The sequence below is a fragment of the Chelonia mydas genome, chromosome 3, assembly GCF_015237465.2.
Source record: "Chelonia mydas isolate rCheMyd1 chromosome 3, rCheMyd1.pri.v2, whole genome shotgun sequence".
Classification (NCBI taxonomy): Eukaryota; Metazoa; Chordata; order Testudines; family Cheloniidae; genus Chelonia; species Chelonia mydas.
This window is the reverse complement of record NC_057851.1, coordinates 111,686,110-111,704,830: the sequence shown is the minus strand read 5'-3', so window position 1 is coordinate 111,704,830 and position 18,721 is coordinate 111,686,110. Positions and strand designations below refer to the sequence as shown.

The following is an 18,721-nucleotide window of genomic DNA, read 5'->3' as shown; positions in this document are numbered from 1 at the left end:
GTTAGGCACTGGCTTAGTGCTCTGTTCCAGAATGGTCTAGTAACTGTAGCTTTCCAACATATAAACAGTATTACTACTTCAGCATCTCTGGGTATACATGTCTCATTGCTAAGTTTAGTTCAGGTATATTGTTCTTACATGATGTGAACCTCCAGTGTGAGCAGCTTTATAACAGCGGTATGTGTGTGACTTATTTAATGGTGTAGGGGCTCCTCAGCCGGTAGTGGTATCTATATTTTCGTATGAGAGATCCAGAGTACATCAGAACTACTCTAACCAATACTTCTCTTCTAACAGCTTTACAACAGACCAAACAGACTGATGTCTGGCCTACCCTTGTATAAAGGGGAAGGAAAGGCACAAGATAAATCATCATTTGAATCTATATTGGTTGGTTTGAACCAGGCCTTTGAAGATGTTTCATCTCAGGTACAGTGGCATTGTTTGTTTTTAAATACAATTTTATGCAGAGCTGCTATACAGAGTGAACACTCCTCTAGTTCCCACTTGGCAGTGAGCTGCCCCTCCCTGAACACTGGAGAACCAGTGGACATTAGTTCTCTGTATGGAGGCAGTATGAACTGACAGACTTTCCTATCACTTTCGCTCCTTTCACTCAGGCTGGAGGAGCAGAGAAGGAAAGCCTGCACTTGGAACAGAAGCTTTATGATAGCGTGTCAGCTACCTCTTCTTGGCTGGATGGTGTTGAAGAATGCTTATTTGTTGCTACAGCCCTGCTTCCAGAAGAGACAGAAACTTGCCTGTATAACCAGGAAGTAAGTATTTTTAGCTTTCCAATCAGGTTCTGTTTTGCTTTGTATTTTAGTGAGAAGTAAGACTCTAGAATAATAGTTTTGCATAACTGAAAGCAAATGGAAAACTCCTTCCAGTTAAGACTTTGCCCTCATAAGGATAAGGGACTTCACAAAAGCAGATGTCAACAAATGTAGAGAATTGATAGATAAGATACTATGGGAAGGAAATCAAAGGGAAAAATGAGTTCAGGAGAGCTGGCAGTTCCTCAGAGACAGTATTACAGACACAACAGTAATCTATCCAGATGCGGAGGAGAAAGAGGCAGAACAGTAAGAGACCAGAATGACTGTATCAGCAGCTCTTTAATGATCTAAAATCAAAAAGCAATAATACAAAAAGTAGAAAGAAGGACACATTGCTAAGGATGAGTACAAAAGAATAGCACAAGCATGTAGGGGCAAAATGAGTTGTACCTAGCAAGGGACATAAAAGGCAATAAGATGATGTTCTAAAACTACCATAAGAGCAAGAGAAAGACAAAGGAGAGTGTAAGTCCAATACTTAGCGGGGAAGGAGAGTTAATAACGGATGACACAAAAAAGGCTGAAGTATTTAATGCCTGTTGTTTTTCAGTCTTCATTGAAATGATTAACACAATTAATATTAACTACAAGGGGGAAGCAACACAAGCCAGAAGAGGGTAAGAACAGGTTAAAGAACATTTAGATTGATTAGATGTATTCAAGTTGGTGGTGCCTGGTGACATTACCCCAGTGTACTTAAGGAAGAGCCCAAGCAATCTTGGAACCATTGAGAACTCATAGAGGATGTGTGAGATCTCAGAGGGCTGGAGAAAGGCAAAGAGAGTACATATGTTTAAAAAAGGGGGAGAAGGAGGACCTGGGAAATTATAGATAAGTCAGCCTAACTTTAGTATCTGGAAAGATATTGGAACAAACTATTAAGCAATCAATGTGTAAGCTTCTAGAGGATAATAGGGTGATAAGCAATAACCAACATGGATTTGTCAAGAACAACTCATGCCAAACCAACCTTTTACTGTTACTGAAAAGATTTCCTGGGCTTTTTAGCATGGTTTTAAAGTCTATTGTGAATGAAGGGGTGGTAGTTACAGCAATACAGTAGGTCTACTTGTTAGTGTCTAATTCCAAAAATTGTTCTGTTCCATAAAAACTCCAGTCTCTTGCCAAAGATATCAAAGAGATGTCAGAAGAAATGGATAAGAACAAGAATTTGTTTTCTCAAGCATTTCCCGAGAACAGTGATAACAGGGATATTATAGAGGACACTTTGGACTGTCTACTGGGGAGACTGACCATGCTGGAGTCAGTAGTAAACCAGAGGTGCCACCAGATGAAAGAGAGACTTCAGCAAATACTCACGTTCCAGGTAGGTTGCCAAGGAATTCTCTAGACCCTCCCTATGTCACATTATCTGTTGAAAGTTTTGGGGGGTTATTAGGGAATAGAATAAACAGGTAAATTTCCACATACAAGTGGAGTTTTAAGAGAGGATTTCAATAGTGACTAGAGATGTTAAGTGCCTCAGTTTTTTGGTGTCCAACTTGTGACACCTTAAATAAACCTGACAGTCAGAAAGCGTTGAGTACGCTCACTGTGGTGTCCATCTCAAGTTGAGTATCCAAAAATGGAAGCCCCCCCAAATCAATAGTCCCTTAAAAATTTGGGCCAAAGTTCCAACTCACATTATTGTTAGCAGAATAGTTGTACATATAGTTCCCTGTGTGCTACCGTGAATGTTCATCCAATAATGCATGGCACATGTGTTTGGTATTACAATAACCAGCATCCTTTGACTACTATACATAAAGGGGGAAAGAGCAACTATAGCTTTCAGATTTCTAAGGTACAAACAGCATAGTGCTTTGTTGATAAGGTGGGATACAGTGCAAAATATATACCAAACATTAGCCTTGTTTTGATATCTACCTTCTCAACTTTGTTAACACCATCCCATTATCCTTTAACAGCTCCTACCTCAAATGACCTCCAGTATGAAAAACTCTGTGTACATAATACCCTCACCCTTTATTCGCCTGGAAACTTTTGCAAGCGTCAGGGGGTTACTGCCATCTTCTCCCCTTTTCCTGCCACATAAAGCCTACACTGCCAGTCACTTCAGGAAGTTTCTTACAAGAATTAGAACTTCCAGCAACTGCTGTAAAATTGGTATATCCAATGCCATCTGTCTGTCTTTAGATCAGAATCCCAAACTGAATGAGTATTTTTAAAGGATTTTCATAAAATTCAAGAGTGAAGTAAATACGGTGTCTGTTTTAGTCACATATGCCTCTGTTGTCTCATCTTGAATGAATATCTTTATTCTACATATATTTGGAACTCTTCTAAACACACAGCCTGTCATGTTTCTTTGTTTTAAATTCTAAAACCCATAGAGATGGTTTACTCTGGCACAAATGAAACAAACACTAGCAACAAGTGTTAGGTGTAAAACGCCTAACTGTGGTAGAGAAAAGAGATCATAAGTGTATATTGTTGCAGTACCATAGGTACTATTGTATAAGAAGTCATCATATGAAAATAAAAATAAATCACCATTATTTTCTGCCTTTGCTGGGTGTCTTTGAAAATGTAGAAGATGTTTGAAGATGTTGCTTATGCTTTCCGGTATTGTCAGCATACCTGGGATAAATATGTGAACAGAGAAGAAAGCACTAACAATTGATTGAGGATAGTTCTGAAAAACAGCAAACAGATTAAAATGTAATTCTGCTCTGACAAATGACTCTGAAAATGGCAATATTGGGTTCCATGTTTGTTGTGTCCTGCTGACTTCAGTGTTAGATTTGCTCAGTTTACAGGCAAAAAGATCTTTTTCTATGAAAAAAAAAATAAGAAGCTTGTTAGTTAAAATGAGCGATTAGAAGCATTTGAGCTGTATTTTATTCATTTTTGTTAAATAAGGCATTCTTAGAGGAAGTATGAATTCATGTTGTCAAATTGGAATGGAAGGGCCCACATGGTTTCTTTTTCTCTGAACATTACCCTTGCATAATAATTATTTCACCTTTTTTTGGAGTTGTCAACGATGTCCCATGGTTTTAAAGCACTTTGTACATGTAACATCTAATTCAATACACAATAGATTGTATGCATTCATGTGAATTATTCCCATTTTGAATACATACAAGTAACATACCATGTTCTGAAAATTTAGTCCATTATGTCAACAAGTGATGTACTCTCGTTTGGGAATAGACTAATGTTTAATTGATGTGAGTCATGATTGGCTATAATTTTTCTCTTTTAAAACTTCACTTGAACTTTGTCTCTTATAGAATGATCTAAAGCTACTGTTTACATCATTGGCTGATCACAAATACATAGTTCTGCAGAAACAAGCAGAGGCAGCTGAGCGACCTGAAACGGAACAAATGCAGGTATTATCAAATATCTATTATGAACAAGAAGAGCAGTGTGAGTATGGTGAATACAGACAGATTTTCTGCTTGAGACTGAAATAGTCTCTGTAGGACAAGAACCAGGTGTGTGGGGGAGGAGGATGTTTATGGTGTGTACATTGTATGTAAAAATAAAATATGTGCATGTCCAAGAATGTACTTCTGACTTCTGCAAAATATTAAAAACTTCTAAAATAGAAGGGGCATGGAATACAGACACAGAAAATCCAGGCGGCTAAGGAGATTCATATAGAGAGCACCCAAAAGTATCGTCATTTCAGTACAGACAATTAGAAGGATAAGTCCTTGACCTACATCTCTTCAGTATGCTTTGTCTTGCTGGTGACTGATTAAAAACAAGTGGCATGTTTTGGTGCTCTGAGGTGTTCATATCCTGACCTCCACATTCTGTGTTTTTGACTGAGGAAAATGTGCTCTAGCAGGAAATGTGCACTGAATAATTAATCTCAACCTAGATATTTTTTGTCCCATGTTTTTGTTATTCCTGGTATTGAAAACAAACTTTGGTGAATGCAGTGTGCATCAAAGGCTACTTTCTGGCTTTTTTGTGATAGGAAATAGGTGGGAGCAGAGATGTAGTAACAAAGTGATTTGCTCGGGTACTACAGTGATGAGTACCTATATGCGAAGCTAAATAAACAAACAGATTCTGGCATTCACTCTGTCTGTGTTGGAGAAACCTAAACATAATGACTCAAAGTTCTTCAAAGTGTGGTTTTTGAAAAACTCATTGGGTTCTTGCTCCACCATCTGTTGCTTGATGCCAGCAGGTGGGTGGGGGTTAGACATTAGAAATCACCCAACCTTACAGTGCAGGGAGTGTTTAGGTCTGTATTCTGACAGGCTCATGCATGGTGTGCTGCATAGTTCCTGGTACCCCTTCCTCCTTAGCTTACCTACCCAAAAAGGGCAGTCAGAATTTAGTTCCCAATATATAGAACACAAGGAGGGAAACAAGTAGGCAAGGAAACAGACTGAAATAGTATGTTAGCTCAGCTGATAAACCATAGACCTTTTAATTTCTAATTTAATAGGGTCATGGATTCAAGCCCTGCACTGAGTAAGTATAGTTTTAGGGCCCAATTCTGAAATCAGTAGAACTGCTCACATTCATAAGTGTTTGTAGGATTAGGTCCTAAAACTACACTCACTCAGTGTTACGAGAGGTCAAAGGGACTATGCATGTGAAATATTAATCCCTTGTATAAATGGTTTCAGGAGAGAGGCCTTAAAAAAGAAGGCTGGCTTTATGGTTAAGGTACTATACTGGGTCTCAGGAGATCTGCTTGCTATTCCTGGCTCTGCCACAGACATTCTCTATGATCTTCAGCAGACATCTGGGGTGAGATTTCAAAAGGCATTGGCCTCACTGCTTCCACTGAAGTCACTGGTAAAACTTTCATTTACTTCAGTGAGAGAAGTTAGGCCATCACTGACAGCCTTGTAAATCCAACCCTTAGTCACTCAGTTCCCCATCTACAAAAGGGGGCTAATTATGCATTCTTACCTGACAGCAGTGTTGGGACTCATAATGAGGACAATGGCAAAGCGCTTAGGTTCTTCAATGGTGCAACATCAGGGCCATTGTGAAGATAAATTGTTTGTAAGGTTCTCCAACGCCATTGTGATGAGTGATAGAGGAAAGCTTAATTTTAAAATGTGTTAAATTACCAAACACACCTTGCGTGTTTCTAATATAAACAGTATATATTACTAATCAGTAGTACAGAAATAGAATCAGATTTTGTTTAAACAATTCAAATATAACATTCAGTGTATGTGATATAAAAGTGCCATGCTACAGTAAACCTTTAATCAAAAAATTATCTTGAATGTCTGTCTCTGCTTCCTGTGCTATATTTCTTCAGGTTATTCAGTTTCCAGGGTTCTCAGTGAAACATGATGAGTACAAAATTCACTATTAAAAAAATGGGGACAGATTAATACTTCATATCTAAAACAGTTCAAGTAAATGGTAATAATGTAGTGCAGGTAAAAGATTGTTCTTAGACCTTCTAGCTAAATGTTGCAATTCCTTGATACAGGCTATCCTAGAGGCAGAAGATGGTCTCAAGGAATTAGATGCTGGAATCAGCAAATTAAAGAAGCGTGGGGACAAGCTACAGATTGACCAGCCTTCCATGCAAGAGCTATCTAAGCTCCAGGTATAGTTCCCTTCCAAAGAAACGTACATTATAATAACTACCTACTGATATTGAGGATATCTGTAAACTGCCCTTATCTTTATTGTACATAGGGCAATTTACAAAAATATGTCTCAAAGCACTTCACTGTGTGTAAAAGAGATTTATAATTTTCTCCATAACATCCTCCTTGTCCTTGTATTTAACACTTTTGTAGCATCGCTGACCTCAATCCTGCAAATCCCTACATGCTTAACTTCCAGCTTATGTGCAGTCCCATTGGCCGCTCAGGTGAACAAAGTTAAGCATGTGCACGTTTGCTGTATATTGGCCTCTGTCCTTTCCAGAGCTCTATGACCTCTATTATGTTCCATCTGAATTTAATTATTTCAAAGAGATATGTATCTATTTTCTGTAACCTGTGTGTATCTTTACTGTTTATACAGTCTTGTCAACTAAAACTTGATGAACTAATGCTGCTTGCAGGACTATATATTAAGTATTCTTCAAAATAGCTATGCAGGGATAGCATATTCTAGAACTCGATTAGCTCTTCACTTGCAGGATCCTTTTGGGTGGGGAGGCGACGACAAAGACCTAGAAATCAGCAGGACTAACTCAGTGAAGTTAATATAACTGTCATTAAAATGAGGTGATAGTAAATCTGAAGCAAAGGAAACAGCTAAACTAAACCTGGGGATTTATTAGCTCAACAAAACAGCCATAGAGTCACAAAACAAAAGACAGACTTTAATTGCTCATGTCCATGTACACTGAGATCTAGTTAGAGCCTGTGGTTCCTTAGCCTTCAGGAAGGTGAGAAATCAGTCTTTCCTCCAGTCATCCTGCCTGGGTACCTATGAACTACCTACTTTGACTTTTCTCTCTTATAGGAGCCTCTCCCAGCATGCATCCCTGCTAACTGTCCCTTTAACTCTGGGAGAGACAGCCATCTGCAGCCTTAGGGTAGTCATTTTGCCTCTCAAAGACCGCAACTCTTTCCTTTCTAGCTCCTCTTATAGTTGTGGAGCAGAAAGGGGTCATTTTAAATTGTTGGACATCAATTTTATTTTTAAAAATACTACAAAATAATTAGTCCAGAGAAACAATAAACCAGCTTCTATTTGTTGCTTCTCTTATTGCCAACTCATGGAGGTTTTCCTTAGGTTGCTTTCTTACTGAGTCATCTCTGTTGTTCTTAGCTGTCTGTGGTAGTTACATGTAAAGATGGACAGGATGAGTTGTGGAGTGGTTGCTTTTTGTGGCCGTAGGAATGCAGGGAAGAGCCATAGTGCACACACATCTTCTCTGCCAGGCAGCATTTGGTTACAGCACTTATGCCAGTTCTGCATTGGCCAGGAAGGTGCTCTCCATAGGGAAAATTCTAGGGGTCCTTTTCTGCTGATTGAAAGGGCTTGTCTTCACATACAGTGGAGCACCACTGTAGCGCTTCAGCAAAGACACGCCTTTTCCCGTCAGCGTAAATAATCCCACCTCCCTGAGAGGCGGTAGCTATGGCAATGGGAGAAACTCTCCTATCGACTCTGTGCTGTCCACATGGGGGGTTCTGTCAGTATGACTGTGTTGCTCAGGGGTGTGGAGTTTTCACACCCCAATCGACATAGCTATACTAATATAGGTCTGTAGTGTAGACCAGGCCTAAGACCCCTTTACACTGCTAGAGCAGTGTAAATGGGTCTTGGTGTAATTGAGAATGAAGCCTAATGTGTCTGGGTGTGTCCTTTCTCCAACTGCTCTGCTACTTAAGCAAGGCCACTTCAGTTAACTTCGTTCTTAAACACAGAATCTCAAGAGTGGTGCAGTTCTCACCTGTTTTTCTCTTTAAACACTGAGCTGTTAATTTGCCAGTGAGTTAAGTGTGTCTTCAATGTGTGTTTACGCCCTCTTCAGGTTCCCAACTCAGATACTTAGGCCAGGACTACACTCCAGATCTATGTCAGTATAACTATGTCACTCAAGCGTGTGAAAAATCCACACCCCTGAATGACATGTTATACTGACCTTCCCCCCCCTCACCCACGTGTAGATAGCGCTATATCAGCAGGAGGGCTTCTCCCACCAACATGGCTAGTGCCTCTCGGAGAGGTGGATTAACTCTCCCATTGACGTAGTAGCATCTTCACTGAAGCATTACAGCGGCACAGAGAAGACTAGTTCTAATTATGGTGACATAGTTTGAATATAGTGAGCACATTCAGTGTGTTGGCTTAAAAGTAATGTGTTCAGTACAAGTGTGCATGAAATGAGGAATGCTGTTGTTGTTTGTCTCCCCCAAGGACATGTATGATGAACTGATGATGATCATTGGATCCAGACGCAGTGGGCTGAACCAGAATCTGGCCCTCCAGGGTCAGTATGAACGAGCTTTGCAGGACCTGGCTGACCTGATAGAAACTGGCCAAGAAAAGATGGCAGGTGACCAGAAAATTATTGTTGCTTCCACGAAGGAAGTCCAAATGCTACTAGACAAACACAAGGTAAAAACAACATGTTCATTTAAAAAAAAACTGTTTATTTGAAGGCTAAGTAAAACTCTTATCTTGCACTCCACTAACTTCTGGCCATTCTATAGCCAGCCTTCACACCTGGAGAGGCATCAGGAATTTTGATGGTGATTTACTGCTGGTTTAGGATACATTGCAGTATTTTTTAACTAAATGGTGTTGAGTATACCACCAGCTTGGATTTTTTGGCAAGTACTCTTGCAGTAAGTAAATTCCATATATGATGGTAGCCACTTTCTCACTCATCCTAGTTTATTCTGACTTTGAATAACAATGCTTTTGTGCTGGCTAGCAAAGATGGAGAACTTGGGAATCTCTCTGGAATGCGTCATTGTACTCAGTATTATCTTATTGCTTGAAAGCAACCTATTGAACAGGTTAAAGCTATTGTCAGGAATGCACTGCAAACTTTAGAAAGAGAAAAGTAGCTTGATTTGTACACTAGTTAATTCTATTTTCTTTAGGTAAGGTTTTGGTTTGCTACTAGCTTCCACAAACACAGGAAGATGTGGCTGCTTTGTACAACAAAACTTCTTACATTATTAGACCCAAATTCTTCTCTGATTATATATAATTGAAACCAGCTATGTCTCACAGGGTGTAAGTTAGGGCAGAATTTGTAGTTTAAAGATTAACTCTTTTTCTCCAGTGTTAATGAGCTTTTGTGTGGCGATTGGTGGGGAGCGAAGCTTAGCTAATTGTACGTCTCCCGATACTTATATGGCCTCCGTCACAATAGTGTCGGAGCACCTTTGAGTTTGGCAATTTTTTTTATGGTGACTTGAGTCTAACTGGTACACTCTGATCTTTTTTTTTTTTTCTGGAATCCTTTCAGGAATATTTCCAGGGTCTGGAATCTCACATGATCCTGACAGAAACGCTGTTTAGAAAGATAAGCAGTTTTGCCCTCCTGAGGGAAACCCAGTCACATACGAAACAGATGGCACAAGCATCCGCTGTGTTAAAACAGGCTCATAAGCGGGGTGTTGAGCTGGAATACATTCTAGAGGTGAGGGGTTTCTCTGTTTTCTCCTTCCTCTGTAATGATGCACTATTAGGGGTGCATCCCGCCTGTACCTGCAGAGGGAGGGCAGTGTTGGTGAACCTTGGTCCCTCTTGTCATATTTCCCTATGTTGGAATGGAGGATTATGCACAATCTCTGTTGCTCACATATTGTGAAGCAATGAGAGCATCAGGTTCAGCAGCCAAACCATATTGTTAGTAGTATAGCATTTTCAAAGTTAAATGGACTTGACCCGTCAAGGAGGAGAAAATGTCATTTTCCAAGCAGAAGCCAGGTCTGCGATTTGGATCACATGACTAAAAGCTGATCCTGAGTGTCTTTGACAAAGTTAACATTATATTATATATACACTGTGCATTTCCTTTGGAGCTGGAGAAATGCGGTTAGAGAAATTTACATAAAGGATGTAAATAATATTTTAAAATTTAGTTGTAAATAAAAACCTAGAAGTCAAAGGCAGTATTCACCATACACATGTATAAATTATTCGTGCAGACCTGGACACACCTGGACAAGGACTATCAGGAACTGACCAGAGAGCTGGAGGCTGTTGAAAGTAGCATCCCTAGTGTTGGTTTGGTAGAGGAGACAGAGGAAAGGCTTACAGACCGGATCACGCTTTATCAGGTCAGTGGCAGCATGGGATTTTCAAACATGATGTACTTTTTGATCATCCATCATAAATCTCTTAACCATGGTAAAAGCTAGTAGTTTATGTCTGGGATTTCTACTAAATCCTACATTCTTGGTCTCATTTTATAGAAAGGTCTTCTGATTTATTCTCTCTTGGCTTGTCTACGCTACCACCGGATCGGCAGGCAGCAATCAATCCAGCGGGGGTCGATTTATAGCGTCTAGTATAAATAAAAAAAAAACCCTGAAAAGTCATTTTTAATTAGAAAACCAATTTTTTTCATTTAGAAAATGTATTAATAGAGTGTTTCAGCAATTTTGAATCTTTTTCAACATTTTTTTAAGTCAAGAACTTGGTAAAAACTGACCTTTTTCTGTGAACAGTGTGTTTCTACAAATTGATATTTTTTTATGGGAAAACATCTCAGAAAATTCCCAACCATCTCCACCAATGAGCGGTTCAGTCTTCTGTTCTTTCCCCCACAGTTCCATTATTTTTCCAGTCCTAACTTGCCAAGTTTATTGTGTTTCCCTATACAGTACAGGCTGTTGGCTTTTGTACAGGTTAATAGGAAATCTTGAGCAATGTCCTGTTTGTTATTTTTTCTGATGCTGGGCTCAGTTTGTGTGTGTTAATAGACCAGCCACTAATTTATTTTGTTGTCTTTTGTTTTCCTGACTTCTTTCATAGTTTAGAGTAAAATAATCCACATTACACAATGTGAAATACCAGCATACAAATCAGACTAATGAGCAGCTATGTCACCCTTGCCTTGCAACGTTGGGTACCTTACAATGCCTTGCTGAAGTAGCTCCCACCTGGGCCACTCACAAACAGGCTTCCAGCCACACTTGGGTTACACTTTGGCTCTCCCCAGCCTTGGTTATGCTGCAGGATGACCCCAAAATACATACATAACATTTAAGTCCATTATTCCTTAAAGGGAGTAGTATGCCATTTTACTCTCTCAAATAGTTATTCAGACGCTTCCATTTAAACACACTGGGTTAAATAAAACAGAAAACAAGTTTATTAACTACAGAGAGAGAGAGATTTTAAGTGAGTACAAATAATGAGGCATAAAACTGAGAAATAGCTCCAAGAAAAATAAAGTTCAGACATTTACTAATATCTAACTTGACAAACTATATCAGGTTCAAGCAAAGTATCTCACCACATGGTTTCAGCCATTTTACTGACCAAACTTTGTAGGTCACAACCCCTCCCACAGAGTCCAACAAATGCTTCTCTTGTTGCTTCAGGTGCAGTGAATGCAATGGGAAGGGGAAAGAGAGAGGGGTCTCTTGGGGTGTTTGTCCCTCCTTTTTATAGTTTCAGTCTCTCTCTTGAAAAACAGTTCCTGCTGGGCCCTAGGACACAAAGAGTCTTTGTGGAAGAATGTTCCCTGCTGGCTTTTTCTCACCTCTTTGAGCTTTCTTTGTTTCCTTTCCTGCCTGATGACTCTATTTACTGCTTAAATGCAAATTAAGCAGAGCACACATTCCTTTATTTAGGGCAGACCTGTTTGTCAACCTCAGTTTGCGAAGGACTGTGGTGTTTGGAACATATGTTAATAACATCATGTAGGGAAATCTTATAACTCTACAAACAATGTTGTCACACACATTTTATCAGGACAGTACTGACCAGCAAATTATGAGTTTTCAAATGATACCCTACAAAGTATACCATGTACAAAAATTATTACAGTAGTATGCAGGGTGAACATGGGGGTATATTCTGTGATACCCAGGCTCTCCTGTTGCCAAATATTTTTCTCTCTCTTTTTTTTTTTTTTTAATGACCACATTCTCAGATTTCCCATCTCATGCTATTTAAGTTTGAAGTTTGCTATGAAAACTGTATGGCTGCCTTAGAATTTTTTAGGTTGCTCCCTGAGAATAAATGCTTTTGCAGGGACGGAGTGAAAATGGAAAAAGAAATTTTATCCTTCACTTTTCAGAGTAAATCCTTAAGATATCACTACCAGCTTTTCAAAGAGCAGATTATTTAAATGGCTCAATTTTCCATGTTTTCTTTTGACATGTCCAGGGTAGTATTGATAGGCACTCTGCCACCTGATTACATTAGAATTTGTCAGCATGGAAGAGAAAATAGAAATAGTCATGGAAATAAACTCATTGCAGGTGCCATTAGTAAGTATCAAACACCCCATGTCATGTTTGGTTACAGCATAATTTTTAAATGAGAAGGCATGTGCATTTGATGCTTGAATTTATGCAGATGTATGAACATTTATGCAAACTTGCAATTCCTGTATTTTGTTAGCTGTTTGTTTGTTGGCAGGTAAATTAATCTCTTTCCTTCTCTCGTATATCTATTATCAATCATTCCTTTCTGTATCTGAACGCATGTGCACAATTCTGTGCCCTCCGCCATTCTCTCCCTGTTGGACCTCAGGCACGTGAATGAACATACAGTCTTAGCTTCCTGTTGTAACACCATGACCTCTGGTGGTCCAATTCTCTCTTCTTTAACCTTCGCATGGCAGCATTCTTTCTCTTCCAAAAAGAGTCTGAATTAAAAGAGAGTCCTTGAAACAGGGAGGGAGTTTGCTCTACCTCAGGCAAAAGGAAAATGGGGCATTGAGAAGCTACCGATCTGACTGTCTTTCCTGTCCTCTGTCATTACAGCGCCTGAAATCTAGCCTGACTGAATACCAGCCCAAGCTTTACCAGGTGTTGGATGATGGGAAGAGACTACTTTTTGCTATCAGCTGTTCAACTCTAGAAAGTCAACTGAACCAGTTAGGAGAGCACTGGTTAAACAACACCAGCAAAGTGACCAAGGAACTGCACAGACTGGAGACTATACTAAAGCACTGGACAAGGTAGTGCTAATGAAACTGAGGGATTGAGTGTCTAATCCTGTGCCATTAAAATCAAGGAGAGTTATCTTTTCAAAAACTCTTAGTTTATTTTTTAAAAACCACAGGAAATTAATATTAAAGTTGCACTTCCCAAACTTCCTACCTCTGCCCCCGTATAGTGCCAGCTGACTCTCTTCTCTGCATAAGAACTCTCAAAATTGTGTACCATATTATAATTTAATACATATCAATACATGTTTCTGATACTAAATGGGCTGATTTGTCACTATAGTAATCTTTGCTTTTTCTGAGAGCTCTAACTCCATGATCTGTATGTACATTGTTGTATATGGAGGCACTCAAGCTCTGGGTCTAATGACCCTGGGCTAATTGGCTGGCTAATCGTCTATCTCATCACAAACCACCATATCTCTTGGCATAATTGGCAATCTCTTAAAGAGAGACCATTATGGAATTATAGGACCCTGCCATTAAGATGTTGTGCATCTAATGGAGACATTTTGTGCCATTCACATTTGGTAGAATCAGCCCAGTGAAGAGTAGGGAAAGCTTGCCTCAGTATGTAGTTTGTCAAACCAGGAAAATATTCATAACTTTTGTAATTTGACTTTTATTCAGTAACTATCGGTCCTGGTTACCAGATCTCTGGTAGGGGAATCTGACAAAATAGGTTTCATCTGTCATCTTGCTTCTGGATGGAGGGTGGGGATTGCTAGAAAGTGGGGAAGTAGAAAGTACATTTCTGTAGCTGCATTTAACAGTTCTAATTTTAGGACATGACAATTAACCAAAAAAAATTTGAGCTGAGCCCCAGTTCTCTCCTACCAACTTTCACGACCGTATGATGTTTTTGTGGATTGTTAGGAGGGAAAGGAGATGTTCTTTGTAAAATCAGGCTTCCAGTGGAGATCCTCATTTGTTGAGAGACTACACTAGAGACAAGGGTTGGCAATGACAGTGTTTTTATCATTAACATCCCCACAGATATCAGAGTGAATCAGTTGAGCTGATTCATTGGTTACAATCGGCAAAGGAACAGCTGGAGTTCTGGACTCAGCAGTCAGTGACAGTCCCTCAAGAACTTGAAAAGGTGCGAGATCATCTGAATGCTTTTCTGGTAAGTCAGTTTAGGAACCTTAGGCACCTTTTCATCTCTTATTGCAAACAAATGGTCCCACTCTCATAAGGTTTATGCATATGTCATCAGCAAAACGTTGCACGTGAAAAAATGTTCTCCTTGTCTGTGTGTGTAGACCGGCTGTACAATACCATGCTTACTTTTTAAAACCCCCCTCAAATATCTGAATGTTAAACAGTACTGTTAAATACAGAATGTCTGAGCAAAGTTACTAGAAAGTGCCCTTCATACTTCGTAACACCTATTGTATGTAGGCCTTGCTGGTTTTTATTCTGGTACAAAGATTTTGTACTTTTAATTAAAACAACAAAAAAAGAAATTTTAAGTCGTTTATATTTTCACCTAGACAAAAATGTAAGAGGCTACTGAATCCAATACATATTTTAAAATATATTATTTCTTTTTGAGTAGAGGAATAAAGTTAGCTCTAGTTGGTTAATATAACATATTTATCTCTGTGAAATTATGATCCTTTTACAGGAGTTTTCAAAAGAGGTTGATGCCAAATCATCCCAGAAATCTTCTGTTTTAAGCACCGGGAATCAGCTCCTTCGGCTGAAGAAAGTGGATACAGCAGCATTGCGTGCAGGACTGTCTCAGATCGACAGCCAGTGGATAGAGTTACTTACTCAAATTCCAGTAGTACAAGAAAAACTGCATCAGGTAGGGGAGAAGTTTACTGCTACTACAGCCTTTGATGTTCAGAGAAATATAGTGACTGAATTAAAAGCTTTTGCATTTGAAATATTTAAAGTGCAGCTGGGTGGCACAATGGATCAATAACATTGCCTTTTACTTAAGTTTTAAATTGTGACCAATTCAAGTTAAAATGTATTCTCCTCGTCGTCTTTCTCATCACAAACCACCATATCTCTTGGCATAATCGGCAATCTCTTAAAGAGAGATCATGATTCCCCTCCAACCTCCTACACTTGGGCTGGGATAGAAGTTTTTACTAATGTGCAGTGGCAGAGTTCTGTGGCAAAACTTACACAATGTGTACCCCACCCTGTGTCTGACTCTGCTCAGTGCTAGGCGTCCTTTGCTTTCACAAACCCCAAGTGCAGTTGTAGTATTACATTTTATCTTACAAACTGAAGCAAAAAGCCTGAAGTGTTTTTAAACATATATCTTTCTATATTTTTATTAGAACTTTATTATATGCATTTGCAAGAAACAGGGAGAGTCACTTTTGCATTTTGCAGTGTAGCCTTTTCGTAGCCTGTGGTCAGAAATGTCAGGTTAGGAGGGGTTTGTTTGTTAAGGGCTGTTGCTTGCCATATATATATATATGCATTTGATTATGCCAGAATTGCATGGGCAGAGTTCAACTCTAGGAAAAACAAAAACAAGTATAGTAAAAGCTGATGCAGGCCTCATAGGGGAAACTGGATGTTTGAAGTAGGAAGTTTTACTTTAATACTTTTCCTTTGTTAACTTCAGTACTGTTGCACAGGGTATAATGCTCTCAGTGAAGAAGTTTTCTTCTATTATTTTCATTGATAGGTAAGGTATTATGGGTTCAAGCAGGTATAATTTTCACTATATAATGAGGAATACTGCTAGAACTGGTAATAGTGTACACACTGGAAAAAAGGAAAAAAAGTTTTAATTGTGCCCACTGTGTTAGATGACTGGTCATACATGAAAAATAGTACCATATTGTAGCCTTCTGAAACTTCTCCTAATGCAGGTTATATACTTTTCTTTTTCTTAAGAAATAGAGACGCAATCTAATAAAGAGCTATAAGCTGCCATCAAGGAGAATAATTTTCTTGTCCTTTTAAAAGAAAAGAAGAACTAAATTTAAGTTAAAAATGCTGCACCAAAAGCTGAAAATGACTTGTTTTTTAAGTAAAACAGCTCAGTTGCTTAGCAAGGAAAAGAATCCAGTCTCCAAAATCCATTGAGAAATCAGCTGCCATAGGAGGAGGGCACAGAAGAGGGGAATCATTGCAGCAGACTTGCTCATCAGCCATTAACAAATAAGGAAGAGGGTAGAAGATATTGTCCGGGGACCCATGTATTTCTAGTACAATGTGGAATTAGTGTAGTTAGAGCTGATAATTGACAGGTTATTAAAATTCAGTAGTGGTATCTTCATAGGCTCATCCAGATGCCTACCTAAAGTGACAGTGACAAATGGAAGTAAATCCAAAATTGCTTATGGTTTACCACCAGTGACTGTTTTAAAAAATATTACTTAAAATATGGTTCTTTGCTTATATAGACACATTATACATTAATATGTACAGTTATATATGTAATATAATATACTTCCAAAAAGAACTTATACTTTACAGTTCATAAACGTCCAGAAAACCAGACCAAATGATCTGTTAAGTATGCAGAATAATGAAGACAGAGAAAAATAGAGTAGGCTTAATTAACAGAGCAAAGTGCTTTTATCCATTCTCTTGACAGTATGTCATTAATTGAAATCCTTTGCCTTTACAGCTTCAGATGGACAAGCTTCCTTCTCGTCATGCCATCACTGAACTCATGAGTTGGATTTCACTGATGGAAAATATCATTCAGGAGGATGAGGAGAATATTAAAAATGTAGTAGGACATAAAGCCATTCAGGATTATCTACAGAAGTATAAGGTAATTAAGTGAGGATGGTTGGCAAATACATTAAATTTATTTTGTCAGATTCAGCGTACGAACTAAAGCTCTGTATTCTGTAACTTCACTACAAAGGCAAGGTGACATGCAAATAACTGACTTTTATTATGATTGAATTTTGTCCAAAGACCACAAAACATTTGGCAAATGTTGCATATTGATTTTTGAATTCTTTACATAGAAAGATCACCTACCTCTTAGATAGGAAGGTAACTGTTGTTTTCTAGCACCGAACAATGCTAGACAATGGTTTAGGCCAAATAGGAAAAATTCCTTATCCAAATGAAATTTGAAAGACTATTTTTTATATAGAATGTAAATTCTTAACTCCAGTTCCTTTCAAATTGGTAACATTCTTACTCTGATAAATACACATGCACATAAGCATTTTATTTTCAATGTCAGATTTTTTTTCTCTCAAAGAGCATCAATAAAAAGAAGTTCTTCTTCAAGTCACTGCAGACATGTCTTCCCTCAGGTGTATTTGCACAAAGCACACCAGAACTAGAGACTTTTCCCCACAGTAGTACCTGTTGAAGAGTAGCTATAGCTTTGGGTATTCAAGCTGAACTGGTATAGGAAAATACCCATGCGTTATTGGTCATCCTTCAGGCAACGATTCCAGGAAGAGTAGCCCTCTTGATTAACAAAGCTGTCTTGCAGCCGGTGAAAGCCTTATAGCTTACTCCAGTGTGTCTAGCTCCAACAGCTAAATGTACAGACGAGATATGACATCCCATCGCAGGGATTCGAGTGTTTTTACTCTCACCCAGCACCAAACTCCCTAATTGTGGCCACTAATGAGAGTTGTGGTGGGGAACTTTAAGTCGATTCCAAAGGAAAAAGAGCCTAAAAGACTGGACTTGTTAGGAAGAAAGATTTATTCCACTGCCTTGCTCCAGCTGTGAATAGTGAACCAATGAGCTCTATTAGCAAAATATGACTTTTTCAACTCGGAGGCAATGTCTAAATGCTCAGATAAATTGCCAGAGTACTCAAAAGAGGAGTTCAGGGCTTTCTTACCAGAGGGTTGGTTGGTTGGTTGCAAAGACCTCGCTCCAGTCACAGATGCCCTCTCCAGGGTGATAGCTTCTGTAATTATAATAAAAAGGGCATCATAATTATATAAATCTGGTATAGCACCAGATATTCAACAATCTTTTGAGGATCTACTCTTTGATGGGCAATCTTTGTTTTTGGGCAAGACTGACCAGGTGTTGACTCTTTTAAAGATTCATGTACTTTCCTCCGCTCCCTAGGAGTCTATAGTCCAACCATCAAGAGATGCCAATATGAGCCTCCACAGCAATATTCTCACCAGTACCATTGACAGCCCTTCTATTCTCAGAGGCAACAGACATCTTGAGGAGGCAACATAAGCCTCAGAAGAGAGGGTCATCTTTCTCCAGTTTTAACCAATCTTTTCCCCTCAACCAGCTGTAAGAAAGCAATACAGCCAGCAGCAATCTTCCCATTCCTCCCTCCTCCTGCTGCTTTTGGGGAAAGATTATCTTACTTCCTCAGTGCTTGGGAGGT

The 18,721-nt window shown here is 39.0% G+C and overlaps 1 protein-coding gene across 1 annotated transcript in view; it reads left to right on the top strand.

Moving 5' to 3' along the window:
- Nucleotides 1-18,721, top strand: part of SYNE1 (spectrin repeat containing nuclear envelope protein 1) — a 497,076-nt gene that overhangs the window by 375,143 nt on the left and 103,212 nt on the right. The window contains 12 exon segments of the mRNA XM_043543166.1: nucleotides 298-429; nucleotides 621-776; nucleotides 1,957-2,166; nucleotides 4,097-4,198; nucleotides 6,286-6,405; nucleotides 8,682-8,882; nucleotides 9,745-9,918; nucleotides 10,430-10,561; nucleotides 13,223-13,419; nucleotides 14,404-14,536; nucleotides 15,038-15,220; nucleotides 17,015-17,164. Coding sequence (XP_043399101.1) covers nucleotides 298-429; nucleotides 621-776; nucleotides 1,957-2,166; nucleotides 4,097-4,198; nucleotides 6,286-6,405; nucleotides 8,682-8,882; nucleotides 9,745-9,918; nucleotides 10,430-10,561; nucleotides 13,223-13,419; nucleotides 14,404-14,536; nucleotides 15,038-15,220; nucleotides 17,015-17,164 — 1,890 coding nt within the window.